This window comes from Pieris rapae, chromosome 13 (assembly GCF_905147795.1).
Source record: "Pieris rapae chromosome 13, ilPieRapa1.1, whole genome shotgun sequence".
Taxonomy (NCBI): Eukaryota; Metazoa; Arthropoda; class Insecta; order Lepidoptera; family Pieridae; genus Pieris; species Pieris rapae.
In genome coordinates this window covers 6697669-6719350 of record NC_059521.1, presented here as the reverse complement: position 1 = coordinate 6719350, position 21682 = coordinate 6697669, and the positions used below count along the sequence as shown (strand labels likewise).

Genomic DNA, 21682 nt, shown 5'->3' with positions numbered 1-21682 from the left:
ATATAAAACTCGTTAAAAATAGAACTGATATTCAGAGTGAAGTTTTAATTACTATCAAGAAACATTTGTTTAGACCTCAGTAAATTAATACCGCTATCGATTTTTAAATGCATCTGCCGTATGCAGATGGTATTTCACAGCATGTGACAAGCGGAAAGGGACATTATTGCCACGTTATAAAGTCTTAATTCCTATCAAAACATGCTCGTGTGTTTTGGCGTGATTCGGGGATGAAGAAACAAATCGGGGGTTGTCAATCTCACCCTCATAGCCCCCGAAATAGACCAGACGGTAGGGCAGAATATCAATTATTACGTGCCAACATTATATTGATTATGTTGCCACTAAACTCCCCGTGCTTGTTGTATTTCATTCGTTGTAATATAGGTAGATTTTGTAGGTACTTTAATATTGCCGCTTTCACTTAGAAACGAATTGTATTTCGATTGGCGAAGAATCTAATTTCTTTATAGGATAAAAGGGACCACCCATATTTTTAAACTTGTTCAATACATTTTCTATATCTATGTTTTAGAAGCCAAGAGTTTCTATGCCTGACGAAAAACATGTTGGATATTGCCTTCTCATCTATTAAACAAATACTCTTTGCATACATGTATCATATGGCAATATACTTGGTAGTACTGTCTAAGGGAGTACTTTTAAAAATTCAATGGTATTTAACAATATCTTTTTAGTGTATAATTATATTGACACAGTTAATTCATATTGGTTGACAATAGCAAGCGTTGCTTGAACATTCAGTAAGGTGTGGTTTTGTAAACATTGCACAACAATGCGTTGAGCTAACCTGAATCCACAGAGAAGACGACTCAAGACCGCTACACATATGTTTTTTATGACAGTTTTAAGCGGATAATTACTGCGAAAAGTAGACTACGCAAAAACAGAGTAAATCTACGTGATTAACGTTATTTTGAACTATAAGCGTTCTGTTAATTATATATTATTAATACTCATATCTAGCCAAATTTAACTTCACATAAACAAATTTCAAAAGCTTTGGAAGCCCTTGAAGAGTTTAATGGCAGGTATTTTAATATGATTGTACTGGATGAAACTCACAGATGTTACTATGACATTAGCAGTTGTACATTAGCAATATCATAATTTAAGATCGTAATAGCCGTTTCATGTAATTTACGGTCGAACAAAGCCTTGGGTCTGGCACTTTCTAATCCCCGCCGTTCAATTTGCAATTTTCAGAATCAAATCTTATACCATTCAAAACTTAAAAAATCTTTGAATCCTGAAATCAAATCAATACGTTAATTCTCTAACTAAAAATAGAGTTTACATAACGAAAATAAAATAGTTCTGGCTCATTGGTAACGGTTTCAAACAAATACCTACCGATTGCGTATTGTTTTATTCCTTCTAACGATATCCTTTATCGTGATTTTACTCAAAGTGGGCATCCCACGCTGCAAAGAGTTGTAGGGGTTGGGCCTACTCTAGGCTCTTTATTAGCTAAGGTTACCCATTAAAATCACCTCGGTTCTGAGGTCTGGCCTAGGAGCCGCTTTGGTATTTTACCGGCAATGCCACCTCTAACTACGAGACTGGTGTCACACAATGAAATTGATAAAACCTTAATGTAACCTACTAGATTTTAATATTAATAGCGCTTGCGCATCTAAAAAGGTCATCAATAATTTGCCTATAGCAAATGGAGAGTTATTACATATTTAATCAATTTGTAGAATTGGATTGGCATTTTGCCAGTTTGGCGTGAAACCGATGCGTTTGGGCCAAAAAATTGCAAACTGTGGAGTGTATGGTAAGTTATTGTTGATTTTTGATAGGTATAAAGCACAATATAATTTTAATTTTATATCGTGTGACAAATGAATATAATTACTTACATTACACTATGGTCAGTGATTAGGATATAAATTACAAAGATTAATCGTTTTGACCCAAACGTATAAATTGTTCATTTATACTACATATTAAATATATAATTTATGGTGCTCACTAAAACAAGGTACTAATATATTTTAAACGTATTGCTTACACTGAGCAAAAATATTTCAGTTTTAAAAATTAATAAAAAAAATCCAATGTTCAGTCGATAGCACATCGGATCATCGGGGCAATCCCAATAGACGTTTAAGTATTTATTTATAGCGCGTAAAAGTTGTTTAGTTCGTGATCTGTGATCTAGAAAGCTAGGAATTCGACCTACATTGACACCCCAAGAGACTGATTGATGACGGATCATTCCAAGTTTCCGTTTATTGCCAGTTTCTATTTCAAATACGGAAGTATATAGAAATTTCCTCAAAGACTGAGATAATTTTAAGACATATTATGTGGCTGTGATGTGACTACAGACTTCATAGTGAACATAATATTTTTTTATAGAAAGATGAAATTTGATAGGTACAACGTTCATAGGAGTTTCGAGTCTTACTCCAAACAAAATCACCCTTTACTATTCAACGAGCAAAATAATTCCCAGTTAGACCGATTTACTCGTACCACTAAAATTGTCTGCCAAATTATGGATTTTATCTCGACAAATAAATTTTTTTTACGAAACGAGTCCGTTTTTTGCCCTAAAAGGTCTCATGCGTGAGAAACGGATTATAAACACGTTTCAAAAGGTAAGTGAGTCAGATGCAAAATGATTCAGAACTGATGTACTGACATTGATAAATTAATGCCGATATAACGCAGATCCACATTTCAACAATCTCAGAGATAGCAGTAATGTATGATCTGTGTTTAAAATATTTTTAATATGATTTTTTGAGTTGAGCTTATACTGACAGCAGAATGCTATCAACTCTATATTTAAATGTGATGATGCCCAAGGATAACGTAAGATTTTAATGCTAAAATAATATTTCAAATAAGATCAGTAGTTTTTTGAAATTTATTAATTACAAACTTACAAATACTAATAATGATACACTACACTAAAAAAAAACGTGTTTAGTTATAAGTTTGTTACATTCCAGGAAATAATATACACGGGACTTGTAGCACTTTTAATTGTTGTTAAACATTGAATACCTAAAGAATTTTTTAAATTGAATATTGATACACTATACAAAAAATATATGTGAAGACAGGTAGATAATGCTCTTTGGTTCATACATATTCCATACTCATAGTAAAAATTATAAATATAGAACTAAAGAAGTATGTTTAAAAAACTTATAAAATTCAATCACAATTCGACTGAAAACATTGATTGTTCATTTTCAATAAATTTATTAGATTAAAGAATACATATTACACAAAGTACCTCAACGTGCCTTTCAAAGAAGACAATGTTAGCCCTGCCATTTCACCTACCGGCCGAGGAATGTACACAAAAACTAATTTTGCAACTTTGACAATGGTAACTCTGGACATTTAACGACGGCTAAGGCAAATCAGACTCTAAATCTGTACAGGTACAAAAGAAAATTGTATAAAAGTTTATTGTAATAAAAATACCTCGGTCAATGCGTCGAGGTATTTCGACTCCTATTGCTTTTTGGTTTTTTGTTAAGACTGTCTCAATGCTTTCCTCATCTCGTTAAGATTCCAAAGCTATCGAGTAACTAGCATAGGACGTTATAAAATGCACTCCATGCCACGTTTATGGATTAGAAGCTATCATACATGGCATATACATATATACATATTCCGGTGAGAAAACGGCATAATTAATAAAATAAACATGTTTTATAACATGTTTTATAAACATAATTTAATCTTATGAAAGCCTTCATTAAGTCCGATAATCTATTTAATAGTAGTAAGCATTCAGTAACAATATTAAGACGATAAACTCATCTAACAATCAATGTAAGTACTCCAATCGAGTACAAGGCCTAACTTATCACGGTGCTAGAATATACGAGGTTGAGTTAATAATCTAAATAGGGTTTAAGAGAAAAAATATTTATAATTGCTCAATGCGATACAAAACATTACAATGCATCGATTAAAACTTTTTCAATTTGAACGAGTTTTTTGGCTTTAAAAAAACTGTTCGTCTTACAAAATAATAAAAATATTATTTTGCATGTTTAGTAAACTCCAGTTGTTTACTAAAAATACCTAACGCCTATTACATGTTTGTATATTGTATAACTTTAAGTCTTATTTCTCTTAAAGTCTTTCAATTAATACATTTCTTACACTACAGAAAAGCTTCTAAAAACCCTTTCCCACAGAAACAAACAATACTTGACAATAACAAAACTATATATTTTTAATAGAATTTTTTGCCTATAATGAAATGTTAAGTTAATAAGTTGTTGAATCATCAAACATAAACGTCAAATTGAGAATGGACATATTTGGAGTCGTGAGAAAAGCTAAGCGTGGGTGTAATTGTTTAGTTTTTAACCACAAATGTATCTTCCGCGTCATAAAGAAGCATCAACTGAATTATTTCCTCTAATTGTTTGGTAATAACAAAAGTCATTAAAAATATATCGTTACCATAGTAGCGACACTTATGAATAAAAATGATTTAAAATGGTAATCTATTGCTATCCCGATATAATTGTTTGAGGGAAGCATCCGGGGTGCTACTACCAGGCATTGCTAACCAGCTCTTTGTACAACAGAAAGCATATATTGACAACCTAGGTTAACAAAAAACTAATCTCCTGGTTATAATTATTTTATCTTTTATGTGATACGATAGTTTAAAATACAAAAAAAGACTTGAGTAATAATTTTATAGTTAAACATAGAATAGATAAAAACAAAGCCAATATCAAAACCATTAAGAAAACAAACTGGATCTTCCAAGTCACACGGAAAGAATAAAACAAATGAGTGAGCGAAAACGAATTATTATCTTTATAAGCGATGAATCAGCATAAACGGTTTTCATGCGAGTTGACGTCGTAAACGAGATACCTATGTCGTGGTATTTATAGTATAAGAAAGTATGGTAGATCAAATTGAAGATTCAGTGGCCAAGTTGAGCCAAGATTTTTCTGAATTAAGAAAAGCAATTTAAAAACTATCACGTCTAGTCAGCTAGGTATAGTTTTATTTGATCTTAGTTGATTACTAACAGCTTAAAGCAGACATTCTTGATGTGTTATAAGTAGTGTTTATTTGAAGCCAGTATGTTTTTTACATACGTAATCGTCATTTCAAACAATTGAAAACACGTAATGATTTTATAATGTTAGTGTTAATTATTCCAATTTTCTGCAGCTGTTATCGTCATGTGAACATTCTGGACTTATGCTATTTAAAAATTCGATATTCAAGCAGCATTTGTCATATAATATTATCCTTTTATGTAACTCGTAAAAACTGATGAACCCAGCTCGTATAACTCGACATATTTGAGATGATCGCTTAAACTCACACAACGATACATTGAATTCACACTAACGATCTAAGTATAATATAGTTATGTCCGATCGCGAGGCGCGGTCTGAACTCTGAATGCAATTATTATACACGATGCCTACCTCTGTTCGCGTTCATAGTTTCATAATGTTTCACTTAAAAAATTGTAGCCAATCCATCATGAGTTTTAAACTGACCCATTGCTAATTGTTAGTAATAGTTTATGATTATGGAAAATATGTGACTTCTATTACCATTTCATTAGTATAACATTACATTAATGGCATCAATTATATTTATATATGAGGGCATTATAGGGCTTTTTGTTATATGAAATTAATACTCAACATAATTTGTAAATGTAGAGTACGTAACTATATTTTTCAAACGAAAAAAAACCTTTTTATGTATATGTCTAAAAATATAAAACCTTTTTTACTTACCTATAACCCACAAATAATGATATTTTACTTTAAAAAGATTTAATTAGCCGTGTTTCTTTTGTTATCTCATTGAAAAGGTTACGTTAACATCTATTTCGTAATGTTATAATCTGTTATCTTGTGAGGTAACTATTATTTATTATGTATTTATGTTAATGTTATATTAAATCTTTAGTAAAAGCACCCGCATGAATGAGAGATAATGTTGACCTCGGCCATAATGGCAACAATATTTTTTGATAATGCCAGATATTTTGTTTCCATAGACTTCAATACATATTATATATCATAAAAAATAAGTAAAGAATTATTATCTCAGGTAACATTTTTGCCAATAATTACGCGATAGCTTAGCTAGAAAAAACACGACCAAAGCCACGATTTAAAGTTAGTAAGTATTCTGATAAGGAGTTAAGGTAAAGATTACGTCTGTATATACGTATAAGATTTTGTCTGGTAGAGCTTTATGTGGTTACTGGTGGCGACTATAAGGAAATGTTTTATCTTTATTATTGGTTTTAACTTCCGTAACACCCAAGGCACTAATTCATAACCGACCAGTCTTTTTAAATCAAGTTGAATTATGCGTTTCGCGGAAATGAAACAATGTTAAGTTATACGTCCACATTTACACGTATCGCTTTCTAATTTCAATAACACTAACTAAATTAAACCAGTTTCTTGTGAAACGCTTGTGACATAATGACACTACTTCGTTATAACACCTGGCGTTGCTATTTATAGACTAAACCAAACGAAAAAAAGCAAATAATAAAACTTTACCTGAAATAGTTTATCGCTCGTATTATGATTTCACACAACTTCCTCACGAAACAGTCCAAACACACCGAAACGTCAAACGATTTGAATTAAGAACGCGATGGCCGCTAGCCACTAAAATTATTGATTTAGCGTTACAAAACAACAAAAGATATAAAACGGCCGCACACCCCCGCGCCCGAATCGATCAGAATGATAATTGTCGCGCACAAAGAGTCACAACTCACCTAGACGAATGCACTAAAACAACAACACAAGCGAAATCTATTTTTCCTAATAAGTATACGTCACTGCTTTCACTTATAACTGATAATTGTTTTTTGTTATTCAAATGGTTAATTAGTACGAATTAAGAGCGATTTGTGTCGCGGAGACGCGAGCAATTCGACGGGCGCTAGCAAGATGGCTCCGTGCGCGGCAAGCGAGCCCCCCGCGCGTCGCGTACGTGCAATGAAAGATAGGTGACCGGTACACGCGTCGAGCAGAACGAGGATTTGTCTGGGGATAGGCGTCATGACGTTTTCGGATTTTAATCCGACGATATCTGAATTACGTAATCTCAAAAATAGTTGCTTACAAAATTTGATGTCGGTGGATGAAATTGCCGATGACAATGTAGATTATTATTTGAATTAAAGTATGTGTTTTTTTTGAAGTGAAACTTCTTTAGAATCGTTGTGATTTCAAACCGGATGCAACGAAAAAGCGACAGTAAAAAGAGACAGAAACATTAATTCATATGATTTAACGTGGGAGAAAATGAGATAGATAAACTTCTTTCGAATCGTCGTGATTTCAAACCGGATGCAGCGGTAAAGAGAGACAGAAACATCAATTCATCATATGATTTAACGTGGGAGAAAATGAGATAGCAGGCATTATACAGCCTCTCTTTACTGCCGCTTTTTCATTTGATCGAATTTCAAACTTTCGATGTTTTAGTTTTTCCCAAATTAAAAATTTATATTAAACTTATAAATTAAAATTTATCATTAAAATATACTGTTTTAAAAGAACACACACATTTAGATAATGGAAAATGATTAATTTATATATGATTAATAATAAAAAAAATGTTTTTGAAGGTTTCACTTCTACCATGTGTGAATTGCACATATGTTTTTTTTAAATCTGAAAATAAACATAAGGATCATGCACTACTGATGAGGTTCTTCAAATACAGTGTGTATTTGGAATCACTAATTTTTTTAGTAGTTTCTTTAAGCCAATTTCAAATTTTAAGTTTTCATTGGGTTAACCTACAAGGTCAATATTGCCGACCGCGTTATTAAAAAATTGTAATTCATATCTTCAGAATGATCTCGAGATACTTGCCTTGTGTGAACCACGCACTCCCTTCACACCGCCGTGATCGCCCCCTCTGCCTACCGACCTCTTATATACTGCTCTCTTTACAACAAAAAAAACAGCAATTTCCCAAATTCCCGGCCGTGCGCTCTCTCGCTCGTGGCGAACCTAAGATGGCCGACGGCGTCCATTTTGATCGGAGATTACCGCGCGTCCCCTGCAATTGTTCAAAACCTATTCCACAACACAATTATACATTATGAGCGTTGATTTCGACGTATCGCACATGAAATTTGGCCAATTTTTTTCGTTCTACGCGACCGTGATAAAATTAAAGGAATAAAATGCGGCAGTGATGACGTAGCGTATATTGATTGATGTCAATGACATATAGGTTTAAAATGTAACCAATGGTTTTGTCTCTTTCCTTACCTGAGTGTAATAAAACGATACAGACGATTTCTGCTTAGCAATGGGCTTAACCTAGCCTTTCTGTTAAGCGAATGTTTTAGTCGGTTTATGTTTTAAAGCGGTTACATTGTACTTTACGTAGAGTTCGAGAATGCTAGTTTAACGGTTCGATTACATTCATCAAGTATGTTTGAAAAACAGTTTTATAAATAATAAGTGAAAAATATATGTATAGATTACATATTTTTTTAATATGAAAACTTTTCCTGTTTATTAATTCATACGCGATTATTACACAATACAATTTAAAATTACGTTCTCCCACGGCGATTATCTTAAAAATCGGCAAGACCTAAGTACATTATACAATTATTTATATTCCTATAATTATAAAATTAAAACAATGTCTGTTTGTTTGTAGACCTCAGCTAAATTACTAGATTTTACGAAAACAATGCTAATAAATGATAGTTTGTAAAATATTATTCAATTTAAAAATATTTTTACTACGCTCAAACTTCTTTAGTTCGACTTTTCTATAGAAAAATCTTCGAGACACAATTAACGGTTCTACGTGCACGAGTTTTGTTTTAATGGTTATTGACAGAGCCTCTTATTGAAAAGTCGTTACTTTTTTATAACCTAAAATAAAATAACCATAATAGCATTTCTTTTTTAAATCTGTACAAACATAATATCTCTTTTATTAACATACAAAAGAATAAAGACAGACTATTATAAATATCCATTACAGAGCATCAATGCTACATGTCCTCTGTTTCCCATACAGCAGATGAGCTCAAAACGACCAGAATCGCATGACCCCTGCCACAAGCACCGTTCCTTCTGCAAACTCCCAACTTTGTTAGACAGCGGGAAGGATGGTAGTCCAACACATTGGTCGGTACAGATCAACGACCTTACTTAGAATATCTAGTTTTATAATATGACACACTTGTACTTAAATGATTGGGCGCGGTTTTATAGGAAACGTGTTGATCTGTTAAGCTTCGTTTAATCGGTTATTTAAAATTAGGATTTCTGGTAAATATTTCTAGATGCTTCCACGCGAAGCAGTGTGCCATATTCATAAAAGAAGTCTAATAACAGTATGTTATTTACGTGCTCTTTAGTTTGTTTTTGTCAAATTGTCTTTACGTTGTGATGAAAAAAGACTTCAAAATTGTGCAATTCAAGGTGATTTTTAAAAAATAAGATAATATATTCAAGATATATTATCTATTATTATACCAATCCTAAAATATTGTTTATCCTGTGCAAATATACTAATATGAGATAGCACTAAACGGTACGTAGTTAAAAAAAAAAAAATATATTCTTTCATGATACAGTCGCTGCGTGTTGTTGGTGTGCAAAGGATGAATATATAAAATTGCTGTTTAATACAATACGTAAGCTTAAACCATTTTACAAATATAACTAAAAATATTTTTTTGTTTCATTAAATGTGTATCTCAATTATTTGGAAAATGTGATTAAACAATTATATTCCGTATATTCATTTAGATATTGTTGACAAACGTTTCATAAAACATTATTTATTAATGTTTTTACACCTCAAGGTTTTTAGACAAGTAATAATAATAAATAATAAATAATAAAATGTATTTTAGTTAGCCTACCTATGTAGCTACATTAACTATATAACATTTTGCTATGCTATCCCAATTATGTATATATAATATATATATAATATACATAATTGTGAACTTACTTCTTATATAATTCCATAAAATAAATCAGGAAATAAATTACTGGAATTGGTCCAGAGGGTCCGAATTTTTCACGCAGCAATTTGATACTCATTTTTATTCTTGTAAATGTTACATATTTTGACAGCACAAAGTCTAAACTTAGGACTAATTATGTCGAAAAATGTTGTCTTTAATTCATTCGCAATTTTGATCTGTATGAAGTCAATGTTAGTTTTATTTTTACAGAAGATGAAATCAACGTGATCTCTTATAAATAAATCATCTATATATCAATATATACTTGCAATTATTTTAATGATCAGGAATTCCCCAAATTACAATGTAACCCATTGTACTGAAAATATCGAGTGCGCACTTAATGTGCGCAGAATATGACACAATACTGGTTATTCCTTGATTATTTATCAGAGGTTTATAGACAGACATAAGCATACATATGTAACGATAATTTTAACTACATATGGTAATGTTAATCAACTCTTTTTAATAAAAATATATTCCTCTTGTGCACCAGTAGTACAATTATATTTTGTATGACAAATGGAAGACTAGCTACCCACGACAGGGAATCCCAGTATGGAGGCTAGCACTTTCTGCATTAACTATAGGTAAATCCTTTTTTATTATGAGTAATAAAGGTTTTCCTCTCTTTCGTTTTTCACAGTAACAATACGCGTGAGACGGTGATGTTTAATTTTTTTGTAGATTATCTTTGGTGTGATTTTGTTTTCTTAACAGAGACAAAATGTAATTTTTCTTTGCCTCTGTTAAAAATTAGCGGCCATCGCACAGAAATATACCTTGTCTGTAATTGGTCCAGTAGTTTTTAACTATAAGAAATATTTCCTACTTTATAAAATTAGCATGGCATCTATACCAACCTTCCAAACTATTATACATATACTTTACTAAAATATTAATACTTGCGAGGCAAGTATATTTATTGTACGTATTCAAAAATGTTGCACTACTAAAACAAAATGGCAGTAAGACATAACGGGGGCAACCGACCGTGAATGGACTTTGCATGAATATGATTTGAAAATATCGCATTGTTCTTTAATATAAACTAAGAAACTAAAAATTTATCCGTTTTTTGTTTCATTCAATGACTATTATAATAAAGACCTGTTTATGACGCGACTTTAACAGCATCTAGCGACATATCAGTGTATCGTACACATGACAAAAAAAAAGTGCTAGTATTTTTTTAGTTTTTTTTCAAAAAAAAATGCATATATAATGCTTTATTGTCTTAAATTTTATCAATTAAATATGAATTTGTAGGGTGTTTAAAATAAAATGTCTTCTAAAGGAATACCTCTTAGTTATCAATAAAGTGGAAGGATAGCAATGGGCACCGCCATTATTACTTTTAATTAACTATTTATTTATTTACGTAACAATAAAATATTCTTAATCTATAATTGAAACGGGACTGCCCCATGGCACCGGGCTGGCATGTTACCAAAAATCAAAGAAAATATGTATGTACATTTTTATCCACATACATAAATTATTACGAATCACTAACAAAAAATATAATAATAAAACTAAAAATTATATTATATTTATTAAAACTCTAAATTTACATTTACTGGGCTTTGAATAGGTTTTGGTACCTACCACGCAATCACCATTGGAAGTTCGATTCGTTTTCTTGGATTGTCGTGTATTCGTTCGGTTCGATTCCAGAGTACAGGATCAGTTCTCAAGGCCCGTAAGGCCCTTCAACGCTGTAGAAAAAAAAACTGAATTGAAATTCTCTGTCACTCTTTAAGTGCCATTTTTATTACAAGATGCCAATTAAGTTTAAGGACATTTTAAACAAAAATCAAATCCACACACCTTTAGGCGTGCTCTCTGTATCTGTGATCATTTTTTCCTAACTGCCTATTCAAGTAGGCAACGCAATGTACACTATTGAACGTCAGATATTAAATATATCTTCTAATTCTCTTAACGGAAGAGGTTCGCAATAAAATCACCGCCATTCTTTTGAATTGCCAAGTTTTTTTACACCAACGTTTGTCGCTGCAACCATTACACCATGTTCCACATAAAATCTTAAGTAATTAATAATAAAAATAAGTAGTTGTTAATGATATTAATCTCTTTCTATGCCTGATAGACGGCTGGTCAGCTACGAGGACAACATTTGAGCCTAAGGGTATCTTCACGTATTCGTCCACCGCACGAGCGAGTGTTGGGTTAGACTGTAGACATGCATGTCCTTAGGAATCAGGGTCGCACGCTCCAGCCACTAGGCCATTTTGCTCAACAAACGAATATACCAATTCGAGTAAGGGTCCTTCAAGAAAAGAGCGTATCAATTTTTTAAAAGTCGGCAACGCACTCGCAACCCGCCTGGCATTTAGATTGTGTATAAGCGACGGATATCACTTGACATCAGATGAGCCTCTTGTCCTTGCTCCCTGTTCTATTTTTTTTTACCATGAATTTGTTCAAGAACAGCTGAAGTCCAAGTTGCTTGAATACAAATTGACTTTGACTAGCCAAACCGTTTACGACGCGAGTGAGATTAATTATGTGGCTATTTTGTCTAATACTACGTTAAAGTATTAAACGAATTTTCAAAAAGGTTCCCAATTAGCCATTAAATGCGGAAACTCAACTGTCATTTATAAACCGATTAATTTTTATGAACTCAATCACAAACGTCTAGATTAATCAATCACTTTCGCTTTTTAATTTCGATATAAATATACTTGAGACAATATAATGGTCATAGCTACATAAACGACATATTTTTAGTCGAACTTTCAGTTTTTTTTTTAATTTTCAACAATTTTGCCTTGAAACTTTTTCGTCAATATAATATATGTTGTATATATAATTTTTTATATAACAGCGGTCAAACGAGGTTCAGCTGTTAAGTGATACTGCCCATGGATACTAACTCTGCTATAAACCTCGCCGGCCTTTTCAGAATAAACTAGATGCGACTACAGCGACTACAATTCTCTTAACCTTGATTATATTTTCTATGCTGTTAATTTATGTAGAAAATGACCCAGAGGAGATGTTTCATTGTGATATAACACCGAAGAAACTGCTTTATAAGATGTACCGGCCCCCGCACAGATCTAGCTAGTTTAAAAATAGTGTACGTCAAGTAAAACAGTAATCAATAAGTCCCGAGGATGGCTGGATGGGCGGCAGTCGGTTGAGGTGATACATCGCTCCATAAATATTGATTTTATATACAAGCCCACAGGGCTACCGATATTATGTTATTAGCATGAGATAAAAGGTTTCATTTGTTTTATAACAATCAAACAACAACACAAGTTACACATTCATATGCAGACAGGAGTGCTAAAAATCTAGTAAAATTAGGTGCAGACGATAGCCATAACGATAACTCTATCCTTGTTTATATGTATTATATCAGTAATATTATTTAAATAATAATTAAATTCTTTTAATATTTTTTATCAGTAAACAATGAGTTATCAACATTTAAGAATACAACTGACTCTATTACATAAATAATAATTTTGTTCAACCCTAAACCACAGCTTTGCCTGCGGGGATGTCACAGAAGGGGCAGTGAGATGTGAGAACGAGACACCTATTGGGATTTTCTTCGCGAGAGAGTGAGACCGGCCACGGGACATCTCTGAGGCAAACGTGAATCTTTAATTCGATACATTTGATTTTGTAATAAATTATGCCTTTGTTGATTCGATTTGTTTGAAATACAAATAATTCATTGTATGATTAGTGGTGTCGTTTTTCGTATATTTTACTTACGAAAGCGGATTAACACACAAAACAATTATACCTAAAACAACAAGTCCGTTATATTGTTGATTTCACAAGTTATCTTGATTTTGTAAATTGGGCCGGTTTTCAAAGCAAATTTTCATTCGGACTTCGGACATTCGGTTAAAGAATATTCACGTAATAATAAAATAAATATATTGCAATATCATTAATGTATAATTAGCAGCTATTACATAATTTTAAGTATATTGGGAGGAGCCCCAAATCATATTATATTAATTAATAAAGGTACCATAATTTTCCACAATTCTATAATAATGATGATTTTAATGTGTTCTTAGTCTCAGCAAATTATCTTAACACAACTTGAATTACGAAGTTTAAGTAAGTATAATAAAATAAATAATATTATGTACTTAATGCTAATGATTAAAAATGATACTGTTGTGTATCGTGGTTTGTGTATATTGTTTAACTTTTCAACTATGTATGTTACTTGAGTATGCAATACACATCCCTTATAATTCTTGATATTTCGCGTGTTTAACTTTAATGACACACAATCTTAAATAAACCACTAGTTTGCAACATGTAAGTCAAGTAACATAAGTAGTCGTTGAATTAATTACTATTAACATGTAAAAAGTTGTTTCAATGAAATCATTGTTTTGACCAAATTAGTAAACTCGAACAATGTACAACATACCTGGTAATTAGTCTATCGGAAGAATCAACCAACTCGCAGCACTAGAAAATCTTGAAAATTGAGTACGTAAACATAGTAATTACTGTATAATAAAGTTGAGTCGTTTCACTTCAAGTCAATTCACAATCGGCAAGCGACTTTATCTTCATAGTTCATATAATAAAATATGTAATCTAATTTCTATCTATGTTTATGTTACAACTTTTCTTTTTCAATTTGGCAATTTCACGTTTGAGTATTGACTACATTTTATTGTGGGCTGTCAAGCGTCAAAATAGTAACCAAATTCTTAATTATTGACACTGTTAGCGCCATCTAGGTCAGGTTTTTAAAATAAACTTAACAAAACAATTTAAAAAGTATGTATTTGAAAAAGTTTAAAGCAGTTTCGCTATTTTCTCAGTAGATGTCACTTAAAGTAGATAGAATAGTTAAAATCTAAGAATGTTCTGCAATCGAACGTAAATAGATATGTATTATTGGCATTTAAGGAATATGTTTCCTTTGGTTGTCATTTGTACAGATGAACATATCATATCTTTTTTATACCTACACTAGATGGCGCGGTTTAAAAAGAAATAGAATTCTGTATCCCAACATTACAAAAATAACTAAGGCTGTAGAAGTGATATAATTGGATTATATTAAATAATTCTATCATTTCACCTATCATTATCATTTCAGTCTTATTTAAATCTACTTGACAACAGATGGCGGCACTAAAAGCTAGACTTGTACTAGTACCAAAATCAGCTAATTCAAAAAATAGGATTTCTTACACTTTAAAAGTATTTTAAAGCTTCATAAAGATTTTACTACTACATACAATTTTGTCTAAAACAATACTCAAATATCAAATTTATTTGAAATATCAAAAGAGAATGGCATCCTACTGCCGTTTAGGTTGGTCGGAGGAAAATTTTTATAATTTAAACAGTTATTTAATAAATTAGGTTGAGATATGTTTTATAAATAATTTTTAGATTTTTGTTTGCCATTTTTGGCGACCTTATCGCTAATAATCGATCTCTTCCAGCAACGCTGATGTCATTTCATTTCCAAAATCGTGAAAATAGACAAGAAGGGCAGAAATATTTGGCTACTAAATTAAAATAAATGTTTCTTCATTTCTGTCCACGCATCTGGTATTTAAATTAAATATCCGGAGAATAGGATATGAACTCAAAATCATTCCGTAGTTCTGATTCCTGTTCTAGAGATATATCATAAAAAAAATCATAAGAGAAACTCGTTCAATTTTTTTTGCATTTAAACAACTCGTCAGCTTAGGTAATAAAATATGATGTTTAATAATTTTATATCATATTTTTTCTAGTTTTAGCTTTAAACAAAATTGGAAATTCTATTGAAAATACTTAATTATAATCTATAAAATAACTATCTTTTACTTCTATAAGAGAAACGTTAAGAGATAGTTTTTACTCATTAGGTGGGTCTAAAGGTATTGATATATTGGTGAAGCAACAAGATGACGTCACAGCCTCCGCCTCAGTGGGTCGGTCAAGTTGCGCGGTACCGTTGGGATCAACGACCGCGCGTGTTTTGTTTACGCGGGAACTTGTGCAGACTTTTTTAAGATGTTGTCTATGGTCTTTAGTTTTTCAAATTAGCTTAGCTTTTATTGATTGATTTTCTTAATTAAACTCTAATTATCTATAATTATACTTGAGGTTTAGAGCAATAAGAAACATAATGAATTTTAATTTTTAGACATTTATATTAAGAAATGTAGTTACATATTTAAATTAATGTTTATAAGGTAAATTGTTTCCTACATCAGACCTTTAGTTTTTTTGATTATCTAAACATATATTTACGGTAGAATTTTTTTTTTCATAGCAGTATTAATTTCATATAATATTAAATTGCATTGGTTTCTAAAAATTATAATCTTTTAATATTCTGTAATAAATTCGATACATACTTAGTTGATAAAAATTCAAACATATTAAGTCGATATTTTAACATTTATTGTGAATATGCTTTTAATTACATTCATAGGTAAATCTCGCCAAATAAATGAAATCACTTCGTTGTTGTTATAATACATACAATTATATAAAAATGTTTAATATTTTCTATCTATCTATATAGTAACATTTAATCTAGAAGTTTAAGTAAACAATGAAGCATTTTTAAAGCTGAAAATCTATGACATCGTGTCGTATCTCCGAGAAGTCTGCTTTTACCCTGGGAGGCATTAACTTGACAAAGTTTCGTGAGTATATATATATATATACATACAGGTATACCTGTTTTAAGATTACTGAATAAAGTACATCATGACTTCGTCTTCGTCGACATGACTTCGTGGAAGTCGTTTCGTTTATTTCTACATATAGGTAACAACAAATACGCAGGTCCAGGACAGCTGGTGAGATCCAATAACGAGCCTTCAGAATCTCTCAGCAAATTGTCAGTGTAAATAATTTTACTCTACGCCATGCTGTTTGTCAGTTCTTTGCGGACACCAAAAGCCAGTTTTTATATTTTTTAAACAAATATTTTCATTATATATATAAATTATATTGCTTAAGAAACAAATACATAGGAAGACACGGTTTAATTTATGATTTTTTTAATCGTTCAGTGGGTAATTGACATTTTGTGGCTTGCATCCGAAGTATTTTTATTCTTAAGTCAGAAACCAGGAACCTCCGCGTATCGTGCGCTCAAAGCTAAGCTAAACAGGTGAATATTGATTAGATTGCTAAAAGGCAAAGGATCCTACTACTATCGAGTAGGTAAGTTAAACAAAAAGCTACGACACTTCGATGTCCGTATCAGTCGCATTGATTGAACTCCAATCAATTCTAGATTCTGAAGATCTACAGAAGAACCGGCCTACACCGTTACTGTGCAATCACGAAAAAAATTACAGTTACGCCGTTCGCTGGCCGCGCGCTTGAACGAAAAAAGCACTACCAAGCATCGTTGCACGTCACTAGGACGTGTGCCGCATTACGGTTTGACATTGACAGCTGTGTGGCGCGAAAATCAGCGCCATTTTTAAAAAGTGCTAGTGCTGTGCTGACTTATCTATGGCTTAATTTGGACATGGCTGAGATTGGATAATACTATCAGTGTTGTGACTGGATTTTTGGTTCTTCAGCGAAAATTACGGATTTGTCGTGAAAATGCCGAGCACAATCAGAGGTAAGTCATTGTTTATACTTGCCTCAAATAATTAATAAATTGCAAATATATAATTTAAAAATCGCAACTTTTTGCGAATAATAAAATTGAATAATATTTTATTGAGTCGAGGTCAATGTACTTTTATGTTTACGGAAACGAAGAAATTGTCTCTGCTTTGTTGAAATTTGAAATTTATGTTCCAATAGGAAATTGAGATTCAAAATTCAGTCACTTTCTTTCGCGTTTTGCGTTCGAGCGGGTAATTTTCGTACTGAAATATGATAACACATGCGCATAACTTCTTACTCCTTTTAGCATGCTTAAAAGTTAAGAAATTACTCTTCATTTTGAATAATAAATTTAATGAATAAATAATATATTTTTATTATGTGTGTCCCTTTACAATATGAAAATTATGATTTTTTTTAAATAAACACACACTGTAAATTATTCTAATAATTCCAATTATTGCAGCATTATTTTTAATTATTTATTATTTTTTCAATATTAATATTATTGATTGAAGGTTTTTTGTAAGCTGTGCCAAGGTTATTTGTACTTCTGTATTGCTTTAGTTACGACGATATATGTATTGTATTTATAGATTTTACACCAATAATGTAATTTTATCTAAAAATTTAATTTAAGAACTAAAACTTTAGTCCAAAACTCTATCCTCTCTTAACCTTCACAAGCCATAAAGCATTTAATTTCACACAACTAGTTGCAAAATTTCTAGTTTAATTAAAAGCTTATACCTAACGGCGCTAAGGTCAATGACACGCAATTAAAAAAACTTCTGAGAATCAACGGTTTTCAAGCGAGCCGTAATTTAACTTTTGCGATAAATTTCATGCATTTCCTCATAAATTATGTAATTTGTCATAGAGTTTCTCGTTTTATGGTCATCAACGATGAAGTGATGGTATTATCTTAATTTAAAATTGTTCTGTATGTAGTGTTCATCATAACTTGTACGTACACAATTTAATCAAAATTTTAAAAAATATTACATACCTATATAAAATTATATATTCACAAATGAATGGCACTCTAATAGGTTGCTCTAATAACACACTTGAAATAGCTGCAGGAACATATCGCAATAAAGGATGACAAAAACATTCTGTTCTCCGGTGGAAACCAATGCTGAAAAGCTTTGGAATATAATGAAATTTGCTGTAGTAGGTAACTTTTATTTTTTCAAGAAAAGCCTCACCTGATGCTAAGTGATGCCCCGCCCATAGACACTCACATTGGCATAGAAATATCCATATCCTTTAAGGATTTTCCTCTTATTTGATTAGCACTTTTTATAGATAGAGGTTAACATTAATATTAAACCTCTTTCGTTGTAATTAGATTTTCATTAAGGAATTATAAGCAAGACTTTATTTCTATTTCTTGTCCCTGGGCCACAATGCACAAACCGTGCGGGCCATAAAAAAATCTTGTTTTGTCGAATTCGCGGGTGGTTCGATTATTACATACACATAATGTCGGTTGTTAATAATATTCTTCTCATATTCTCATTATGAAATAGAAAATAAAGTGGTGTTTAAAAAAAACGCAGTTTAAAAATAATTTAAAGTACATTTTAAAGGTAACGCAAATTATTATTAATTTATAAATTAAGTTATATAATTATATATAAATTATTTGCCTTGAATTTAGAATGTGGTAAAGATGTATGTCAATCAGTTTGTTTATGTCCAGGATACAGATGATAACAGTACATGCATGTTATCTATGAAAAAGCGATAGTTTAGCGCCCTGTACCGTTCAAGCAATCCCTTTCTTCGTGACGTAGCATTGCGGTACTTACTAGTGATGTGTTGAGGTCGATTTCAATCTCAGTCTTTACACATTATAGGAAAAACACCAGCATTTTATGTTTTTTATATTCGAATATCTTTTGTTTCCCATAATATAATAAACATTAATATATCAAAAATTACCTAAATAATAAATAGAGTAAAAACAATGCAATGCAATAATGTTGATTGTTGAGTTGGAGTGAAATAAAGTTAAGTTGATATGACAAAGGCTGACAACATATGCGCGAGACCTCTGGCAGCAGCTTGAGAGTCTATGGTCTCTGTATCATATCTGAATTCAGTCAAATAAAAATGTTAACCTTTCTTAAAGAAATCTGTTAAAGTACTAAAAATCGAAAATAATGTGATGTAAAGTGACTTCACTTTCATTACGTGTCTGTTGATATCTGTAGCGTAATATATCGTTATATCGATATGCATGGCACATCACTAGCTCGTGACGTAGCTAACGGTGCACAGTTAGCTTCACCCACATACAGTAAGGCCCGTTACATGGTCGCAATCCGTGAGACAACTCGTAAAAAGTTATATGACAGGTGTACATACATTGTTTGTATGGGAGTTTGACCTTTTGGTTCTGATCTCATACGAGCTTTTCAGTATTATTAATTCATCTCTGGAAAGTATTACACTCAATTTTATGTCTACAATTGCCAATCCATAAATAATCTGTGCCTATGGTAATAGCTAAAGTCATAGCTTTGACATTTATAATCTGACACAAGAAAAATGTTCAACGGATTTTAAAGAACAAAAGACAAAAGACTATATAAAAAATACGAAATCATATAGAAACTATTAGAGGACTTTTCTGTTAGACGGGCTGTAGATCATATTCAAAAACCACTATACATACACATTTTGAAGACATATCTGTCATTTATCACACACGCGAACACACTAATTGTTACCCCAAGAAAGAAAAATGTTTCTTAGTCTTAAATCCCAAATAAACTAGGGGAAAGGTCACTGGCCAGATACAGACTATGATAAAGTCTAGACGAAAGGCGCATTTACCATATTAATAAGTTAAAGAAAAATATTAATTTTCTATTTTTCAAATATTAATGAAAACGCTAAAATAATATAAACGTGTTTTGAACACATTGTTGAAATGAAAAACATTACACTTAATTATAATCTATATGTATCAAAATCAAAAACTACAGTATTTACTTGAATTGGATTTTGACATATTCAATTTTTAACTTTTTCTCTTTCACTTAAAGGTTTAGTGGTAGTTATTGATCTTGTTTCAACGGTGAATAAGTCTTAAATACTGCCTTTTTTAATGTGTTGTACCTATATACATACAAATAAGGATAAAAATATTCACGAGTATGGAGCTTAATATAGCTTGCACTACTTTCATAATTTCGCAAAATTATAAAATAATATATTGTTTGCATTATCAATTCATATTTTTATCAATGCATCGACGCCATTTATTTTAAAAAGTCCGCCGAAAAAGTTCGTTGCCCCCAACCGGTTCAAAGAGAAAATTGTTGTAACCATAGATAAATAAGACGTTATACACAAATTGCCGTTATTATATAATGGCTCGTGGGAAATTTATTCACTGTTTTTTACATACGGCAAGAATTTTTAAAACGCAAATATCTACATGTTTAGTCAAACTTAAGAATCTTATAAGTAGCTTAGAACAAAACTATTGCAAAAACAATCGAATTACTTAAAAAAATTCGACAATTATTATAATATAAATTATTAGATCGGATTATATAAAACATTTAAGGCAGTAAATCTTCTATTTATTTTTTCGTTATCTTTCAGCTAACACATATCCATTAACTCATTATTAGACAAAAAGATAACTGAAATTAAATCTTAAACAAACTACAAATTTTATTAAGAAAAATCTAATTACTGCTTAACCAATAACAATTCGCTTCTATACATTTCTGATATATTCCAAATCACTCAAAGACCTGCCAATACACCATTCAACAAGAAATATCATCGTTTAGTAAAATGAATTCATATTTACATTCCTTCCCAATACATTTTGATTTTCATTCACAACAGTGGCGACCTATATTCGCCCGACTTAAACCTACTTTTAATGTGACCTCATTGACCTTGAGTCACATTTGCGCTGAATTCCACATCAACCTAGGTCTGGCGACAGTGGCCTAGGTCCTAGCGGTGTATAAGTGAAACAGTATCGTGGCACACGAGTGCGTTCTATTA

At 31.5% G+C, this 21682-nt stretch overlaps 2 protein-coding genes across 16 annotated transcripts in view; one reads left to right on the top strand and one right to left on the bottom strand.

The window, feature by feature from the left end:
• The window catches only part of LOC111004195 (bromodomain adjacent to zinc finger domain protein 2B), a 61689-nt gene extending 47056 nt beyond the window's left edge, over positions 1 to 14633 (bottom strand). For 7 of the 15 annotated variants that reach the window (XM_045630706.1, XM_045630705.1, XM_045630710.1 and 4 more), the window contains exon 1: positions 6567 to 6988. The gene's annotated coding sequence lies outside the window, so the exon portion shown is untranslated. Of the gene's footprint in view, positions 1 to 6566; positions 6991 to 11644; positions 11755 to 14474 lie in introns of those variants that run through there. The other 8 variants (XM_045630703.1, XM_045630704.1, XM_045630699.1 and 5 more) reach the window with 4 other exon arrangements.
• A 2797-nt stretch (positions 14634 to 17430) lies between these two features.
• LOC111004234 (probable nuclear hormone receptor HR3) overlaps positions 17431 to 21682 on the top strand; it is an 81302-nt gene continuing 77050 nt past the window's right edge. The window contains exon 1 of the mRNA XM_045630674.1: positions 17431 to 17651. Coding sequence (XP_045486630.1) covers positions 17633 to 17651 — 19 coding nt within the window. The 5' untranslated portion in view covers positions 17431 to 17632. The remainder of the gene's footprint in view (positions 17652 to 21682) is intronic.